General features: G+C 38.6%; 1 protein-coding gene across 4 annotated transcripts in view; it reads left to right on the top strand.

Moving 5' to 3' along the window:
- Positions 1–1,919: 1,919 nt before the first annotated feature.
- Positions 1,920–8,141, top strand: part of MSRB3 (methionine sulfoxide reductase B3) — a 139,690-nt gene continuing 133,468 nt past the window's right edge. For 3 of the 4 annotated variants that reach the window (XR_010068356.1, XM_063309235.1, XM_063309233.1), the window contains exon 1: positions 1,920–2,127. Coding sequence is in view for 1 of the 4 variants with exons in the window: in XM_063309236.1 (XP_063165306.1) it covers positions 2,061–2,127 (67 nt within the window). In the remaining 3 variants the exon portion in view is untranslated. The remainder of the gene's footprint in view (positions 2,128–8,141) is intronic. The other variant, XM_063309236.1, reaches the window with a different exon arrangement.

The raw sequence follows: 8,141 nt of genomic DNA, 5'->3' as shown, positions 1-8,141 counted from the left end.
AATTCCTTATGTGAAATACTCTTCAGTAGTAGATTTTTTTCTAGATTTCCTACATCTAATTTTATATTAATGGAGGATGTGGACAAATAAGTTGAAAAGATGATGTAAATGACTTCTTGGATACAAGTCCAATTGGGTTTATAAAAGCTGATAGAAATAGATTGTGAATTGGCTGGTGGAAGTTAAAGTTACATACTTATGAGAGGTCACTTTAAAGATGTCAATGATAGCAACCTTTCAGACTGGTTTCAGACCCAATTTTGCTTTTGAAAGATCCTTAGTAGTTGCCTTATAACGAGAATTGAGCAGGTGGATCTGGAGGCCTAAGCTACAATCTTAGGAAGCAAGGTTGAACCCTCAGGAAATTCACTAGTCTTCAGCATCTATGTGAGCTGTTGTAGGAGCTTAATTGGACTTCTAGGATTGAGTTGTGTTGATAGGGATTGAGAGCCTATTCTCTTTTTCAGCAATTGCCAAAGAAACTCCAACTCTTAAATCATTTCTTGGACATACACTTTCTTTTTGTTTCTGAGCTGAATTCAAATCTGAGAATCAACCTAAAAAGCCTTAAATGGTCTGGAACTAGACTATCTGAAGGACCATTTCATCCATATGCATATATTGTTGGAGACCCAGGAGCCATCTAGAGTAGCTAGATCAAGGGGTGTTGCTGTTCTACAAGGTTTTATCTTGAGCATTCAGTTGACAGAACTCCAATGAAGATAAGATTGGCTTCTTTATTTTGCTTTTCTGCAATAGGTGGCAGCATTTAGCTGACCTTGGCTGATGTCAAAAAAGCTAAATGTTGGAAGTGTAGGGACCTGTTGGGCGGGTAGGGACTTGAGAGGGAGGTTACTAGGAAATCCCAGGGCTGTTGGCTAGACTGGGAAGTTGAAAAAAACATACCAGAAGACCAGTCACAAAGCATTTAGATATTGTGGGGAAAAAAAACTTCAGGAAATTGAGACTTTTTACTTTGTTTTAGACTGGGGATATATGAGTGCATTTGGGCAGGATTGCAGGTTAACCTCCAGTGATATGCTGGGAGATGACTCCAAGGATCATGAGATCAGGAGAAAAAACATTGGTTTAATTTAAACTTAATTAAAATTAAATACTTAAATATGCAGAAGATCATGCTTTTAAAAGAAACAGGTATTTATTTTCTATCCTGCCTTTATTATTTTTATAAATAACTCAAGGCTACCAACATAGCTAATACCTCTTCCTCCTATTTTCCCCACAACAACCACCCTGTGAGGTGGGTTGGGCTGAGAGAGTGACTGTCCCAAGGTCACCCAGCTGGCTTTCATGGCTAAGGTGGGACTAGAACACTCAGTCTCCTGGTTCCTAGCCCTTTTCCTTAACCACTAGACCAAACTGGCTCCTTTATTTATGGCTTTTCCTTACATTTTTTGCATGATAAACAAGCCAACCATGTTATGGTTTATGACTGTATTAGAAGAACCCCCGAAAGTGAATTGAGTAAACTGTGGTTAGGTTTAGCCGTGGCCACCTGTGCTGGGTAAACTCAGTCATACTTGGCTAAAATGTGATTATTGCTTCCTGTGTCCAGCCACTGAATTGGAACCACATCTGGATTAAACGGACCTTGGTAGGATATTGGCAAAGTATTAGGAGTTCCTGGGTTATATTCTCGTGGAGTCATACTTGGAACAAACTTAATGGGGAAAAAATTGATTTCACTAAAGTTTTCTATAAATATGGGGTCTAAATCTCCGGGCAAAGAGAAAGCGGAAGGTAAAGTTTTGCTGGCCGAGATGGACTTCTGAAGCCCTGGAAGCGCGAGCAATCTCCCCTTCCACCCCCGTTTTGAGAATGGTTGCGGTCTGTTTCGGCTCTATGCTCATATTTGGAGCTGATTGAGCAGCTGCCGTCCAAGGAATTTCCCGTCATGCCTCTTGGAGAGGCTGCTTGGCCTGTCATTTTGCTGGACCGCGGGGGTGGACGGCGCCTTTGGCCTGGGGCGGCTGCGGAAACAGTAGCTACCTTTTCTCTTGCCAAGGCTTTGCTGCCTAGTTTTTCTGCCTCGCCTCTCCATGCGCGCCGAGCTTCCCTTGGTGCTGAATTTATTTTGCTTGGCGGCGGCTCTTAAGCAGATACCAGGTAAGGGAGTCGTAAACCTTCGCAAAGGCAAGGTTACCCTCCTGTCTCTCCCTTTGGGTTTCTAGATTATTCGATCCGGCCTGCGGTGAATTGAAAATTAAGGGGCGGCGGCTTGGTGGAGGCGCTTTGTGGCGGGGATGAGGAAGGAAGAGGAAAGGTGGAGGAGTCCTACTGCCGTAAGACGTGTATTACCGATCAGTGGTCAGGCTGCCGGTGGCTTTATTCCTTAACCTGTCTAAAGCTCTGTGTGTGTGTGTGTGTGCGCGCGCGGGCGCACACACACACACACACACACACAGACTCAGAAATAAGACTGGTAGAATTAAGTAAGGCTGACTTTCCAGGTAGCTGCACCTAACGTTGTAGTTGTCATGAAATACCTTGTCATTCGGCCCAGCGCAGTCCAATAGCCCGTAATAATCTGTTCAGAAATAAAAGTGGTTTAATTCAAGGACATTTTTTTTCTTTATTACGCTGACCCCACTTGCTTCCGAGAACCCTGTCAAAATCCACGGCACTTAACTTCCGATTAGACAAGCATAGGGTTGCAGATAATACAAGCCTTCAATCTGTATTTTGGATGTGTGTAATAAAACTAAGAGTGGATGTTCTGGGTGTAAAGAGGATCAGCTAAACTCTGTCTCGGTGGCAACTAAATTCAGATATTGTGTGATGGTGTACAATATATAACCAAAGTAGGAATCTTGGCTGCTTTTGATATTCAGATTGAGAATGAAGGTGGAGGGAAAATCCCTAAACATTTATTCTAAACTAGTTTGCTTTAGAAAGCCCCCTCTTTTTTAAAAAAAAAATACACTTTTTTCTTCTGGATGGGGTTGGAGAAGTTGCGTCACTTTCTAAAGCAAATGATCTCCTTAAACGGTCATATAAAATGTGAGCATTTGACATAGAAATAAGGCTACTGACAGTTTGCTGGGTTTGGAGGTATGTTGAGGTTGTGTCCCAACTCGCTATGCAATGTTGGTTGCTAGATATAAATCAACCTATTGTGCTTTTGCAGAAATTTTTGCTTCATATTAATGCTATGGAAACAGTACATTTTTGAAAAACTTTGTTATTAATCCAGCAACTTTTGCTTGTCTGGACAGAAGATATTAGAGTAACTGTCTTAGATTTCACAAATGAATGCATTTTTCTCTCGGGGTTCTCAGTTAACAGCAAGTTAACAATGGGGAATTTGTTTAACAGAGAAACAACCTTTAATATAAGCTAATTATGCTTAAGGTGGTTGGACCACCTTATAAATTGCCTTCCAGTTCTCATATTGATCTGTTTTCTGCTGTTACTGTAACTTTACCAGAGATAATAGTTTATATCTAGCAGATTATTTATAGCCATGTTTTGTTGGATAAACTACAGTTGGTTGGGTTAGTTCAACACATTAAATTGTGAAACATGATTTACAAACAATAATAGAAGGGTTCATTTAATGTGCTAAGCTGCAACCAAACAAACCTCATGATGTCTTACTACAGGGTTAGGCGAACTTTTTGGGCCAGAGGCATATTTGAATTTTTAGAAATATCCAAATAGACACAGAACAGTTGCTATGTAAAGTTTATTCACCCCGTGGATGTCATGGTGGGCATGATCAATTGCAGAACAGCCAATTCCTAGACCTGCCATGGCTTTCCCAGGGTGTTCTCTTTAGTGCCAATGGATCTTTGCAAGGATAAAATGCATTCCTGAAGCATGCCAACTTTCTTTCTTTTTTTAGTTAAAAATATCTTTTAAAAGAAATTAAGCTTGGAGGAGGAAGGGAGCCTGGAGATCACAAAAGAAACTTTCTGAATGCATGCTGATATGTATGGACGTGTTGCTTATCTTTTGACTTAAGACTGTTAAGCAAACTGAGTTATTTTGCTTTTGAAAGATGTTCTTTCTGTAATTACGTCATGTTGCCTCAAATGTATTCAGGGGAAGGGAGTTCCAACATTTATTGCTCTTTGATGTTCTAAGCAAAACATTTGTTCTCATGTTGTTTTAAAAATCTAGATGCTGTAATTATATTTTATTGAATTCAATTTCTGACTCAATGTAAATATATCAAAAAGCTTTTGATAATTGGGAAATCAATTAAAGATTGGAAAAATTGAGGAAATAACATATTCTCCCAACACAAAACCCCCAACGTTTAAGGGATTACTAGATTTGTTTTTACCAGTCCTTCAAACACCATCTTCAATGTTAATTTCTTAAAGATACGTTGCTTTCTTGTGTCTGAAGGAAAAGGTTGTGGTTATGTTTTTTGCTCTGAACTGACAAATCAGTGCAAAGCTATTGTTTTTTCTGTTTGGAAGTGAAGATCAGGATTATAAAGGCAGAGCTTTAATGGCAGTCAGTGCCTATATAAGATAAATTAAGCAGGTGCATTTGGAAACCTGTTGCTCCAGAGCTAAGATTGCTTTCGGTTACTCGTTTCTCCAAACTGCTGAAACTCAAATCTGTTCACACTTGCACAAATCTTAGTTTTTGCTGTATTTCAAAGCTTGTAGTGTTTTGCCAGTATCTCTTTATTGTGTGTTTTTCCTCCCAAACAGGCAGAAAACTAAACAATGTTTAATTAATTAAGAATGCAAGAAGATTTTAGTTAAATTGAGGTTATAACTGTTGCTGTTGGACAGATAGTTGGGTCATGCATTGAGTGTGAAAGGTGATAAAGCAGCATAAAAAGATCTTGCTTGGCAAGGATGCCCCCTCCCATTGTGCCATCTATGTGGAAAGTAGTGAGCTTTCCAAGCTACTAGTTTGCACCATCTAAAAATATTCAGTTGGGCATTTACATTGGTGTTCACAGCAACAAAAGAGTTATTCCTGTGGTCTGACTTGTTTATCAGCATCCAGTCCCTAAATCCCTCTGTACCTTCTGCTCCTCTTTCTGGGAGAGAGAATCTGTACTATGGCATCCACCATCACCAAGAAAAGTCTGCTGTTAACACCTCAGATCCCAGTTTAACATTTTGGAATTGCAATTATAAACTGTTCTAGGACTCTACCTTGGATATAGAAGAGAGATATAAAAAAGATATTGTCCTGCTTTGCTCCCTGTGTTTGTGTATATTTACATCAGGCCACCACTTGCCAGAATTGAATCTGTCAGTCTCAAGGCCTACTGAAAGCAGGACATGGTGTGAGAAGGCAGGCCTTCTCTGTAATAGCCCCCATTTTATGGAATGCTTTATTCCCAGAAGTGAGTGCACCCTCCATCTTGCTACAGTTCCATAAACAGGTCGAAACTGTTTTGTGTCAACTTGGTTTTGGACTGCAGGTGCCTGTGGGGGGGTATCTTTGCTTTGTGTGGTTACTTTTGAGTTTTGACATTGTTCTGGTTTATGTATAGTAATTATGGCTTTGGTTTTCTTGTTGATGAGGTCCTTTGCAACTGAGACAGTTGTAAATATGGAAAAAATAAATAATTGTCATACATGTTTGGGGGGGTATACAGCTGTTAAAAAGGATTTAATGCAGGATATGCCAATGATGTTCAAGATCCAGTATGATGCTCAAGAAAATATATTTGATGCTTTCACCATATTGGATCTTTAACTTCTTTTGCATCTCCTGCATTAAATCCTACCCTGAATTAGAGAGTTTTTATCAGTTGGCTGCCCTTTGAGTTTTACGTCTTTACTATCCTTTTATAGAATGAAAAAAAAAGTCTTATTGGCCATATAAAATTCAACTGAAAAGTCATTGATCTTCCAGTATTTATTGTTCTTAGGTTACTGTTATCCTGACACAGAGTACCAGTTCTCATTCCAGCTGCTGGATGAGATAAGGCCTTTCTGTAACTGTGCCAAGAACAGGCAGATATGTCAGCTCTTATTTTTTGATGGAATGAGTGAATGTTGAAAGCTAGTGCAGAACAGAATGCACAAGGCAGTTTTTAAAGATTTCAAATAAAATTTTTATGATTACATTTTCTTGCAGAATGAACTTTTCTAATGAGATATACAGTATATTAAACCTCTGTCAGTAGCTCAGCAAAAGTATTGCCATTAAGTTTTCCATTGACAGTGACTAGGCTTAGTACTGAGTATAATAACAGAACCAAGTGTATTGTTCTGTTTCAATTGTCAGTGTGACCCAAAGCAGTCTCAGTTAAGAGAGAAAAAGTTATCCTCCCTCAGAAAAATCCAAGCATATTACTTCCATTAGAAAGGTACCATTTGAAGCTGATATACCTAAGACTTGGTCATTTTCCCAAGTCCTTGCAAATCTAGTTACTGTAAGCACTTTGGTACCATACTGTGGATAAAGATTAAGGGGGCCTTTTAGATTTTTTCAGTCAGATAATCAGATTACCTCAATTCAGAGGTAATTTCTCTCTTGCTACTGGAATGCATGAAGAAAAGGACATTTAGGATATGCTTTGTTTTCAGGTTCCCAGCTATTAGAGACCTCAGAATATTAGGAAAAGTGGTTATATATCAGAGTCAGCAGGCAGCACAGTACAATTTCACTCTACATTGTGGTTGCTATTTTTTTAAAAACATAAATAATAAAAATAGCCCCAATTTCATGTCATTAAAAAAACAGAAATCTCAGTTTAAACTGCTAGCAATTTAAAATTCTGTGACTTAAAAATGTTGAAATTGGGCTTTACTTGTCAGCTGTAGTTTGTCAACAGTTCCCTGTCTCTCAGATAATTCTGAAAATCTTCTATTTCTGTATATTGGGGGCAATTGAGAAGGAGGCAGTCTTAAGACATACCGTATCTATCACTACACATTTGGACAACTTTTAAGAGCAATTGCTTCCTGCTAGTGAAAGGATTTCTGTCTTACAGAAGCCTACCTGGCTACTATGACTTTTATCTGAGATTTTGCTCAGCCTCTTCTTGCTATTGGAAATCTGCTTGGGAAGTAAGGCAGGTCCTGTTTTTATCTCCTGCCCAGATTATGTAATTGGGAGGCCCAGTCAGCCTCCTTTCTGTTGACTTTTCCATGTTTTCTGCGAAGCCTAAGTCTTTGATCTTTTTTTTTTTTGTACTGCTGTGAGTTGCTTTAATTGCCTTGGTTTTAGCTCTCTGTTTCATGTGATTATGTGCTGGATTATACTGTTTTCAACTTGTAATCATGAATTGCCTTAACAGTCCCAAGGGGATAAATGGTTTTATATTCCTTGTATCTGCCAGTGATGTCTTTACTCAGGGGTAATCCTGGCAGTAATACATGTTCTAAATCAGCATTTTTCAAACTTGTCAACTTTAAAATGTGTGGACTTCAACTTCCAGAGTTCCCCAGCCAGCACGTTGTAAATTCTGCCCTGATATGTCAGTACAGAATAACAGTCCATTTATATACTGTACATTTCTCTCCACTACTTTCCAAGAAACTTCTATAGCCAGTATATAATTCTTGATTTACCCCTCTCAGTGTATCTGTTAAATTTATATTTTATAATATTTTTTTCTGTCTGTATGCATAATTCTGTTGCATGTGATTGGCAGAATGCATTATAATGTATAGCTTGCCTTCAGATTAAATCATTAGGGTAGATTATAAGAAAAAGCTAAAAAAAATTAAGAAGTTTAGGCCGTAATCTTATTTTACCTATCACTGACATAGCTGCTGGTGCTGGAGAATGGTTGAACTCTGAGGCAATCATTTTCAAGTGTCTGCAGAAGTCTGGTTATCTTCTGGAAATTTTGGGAGGCCCCATCATTTAGTTTGAAAAATATTCTACTTACTAATCAGAAAAAGTAGTTCTATTTGACTCAGTGAACATGAGTTATCTAATTGCAAATACTGAAGGAGGAAAGCTGTGTTAGTCGATGGTGGCAGAAAATCAGGTAGTACCTTTTCTGACTAACACATTTTATTAAAAGGCATAAGCTTTTGTGAGTGAAAATCACTTCATAGAGAAGTCATCTGCTGTTTGCATCTGATGAAATGAGCTTCAGCTCATGAAAGCTTGTGTGTTTTAACAAAATGTGTTAGTCAGAAAAGATGCTACCAGACTCCTGATGTTCTTCTTGTAGTAATAGTAGT

Source organism: Candoia aspera, chromosome 7 (assembly GCF_035149785.1).
Source record: "Candoia aspera isolate rCanAsp1 chromosome 7, rCanAsp1.hap2, whole genome shotgun sequence".
Taxonomy (NCBI): domain Eukaryota; kingdom Metazoa; phylum Chordata; class Lepidosauria; order Squamata; family Boidae; genus Candoia; species Candoia aspera.
This window is presented reverse-complemented; position numbering and strand designations above follow the sequence as displayed.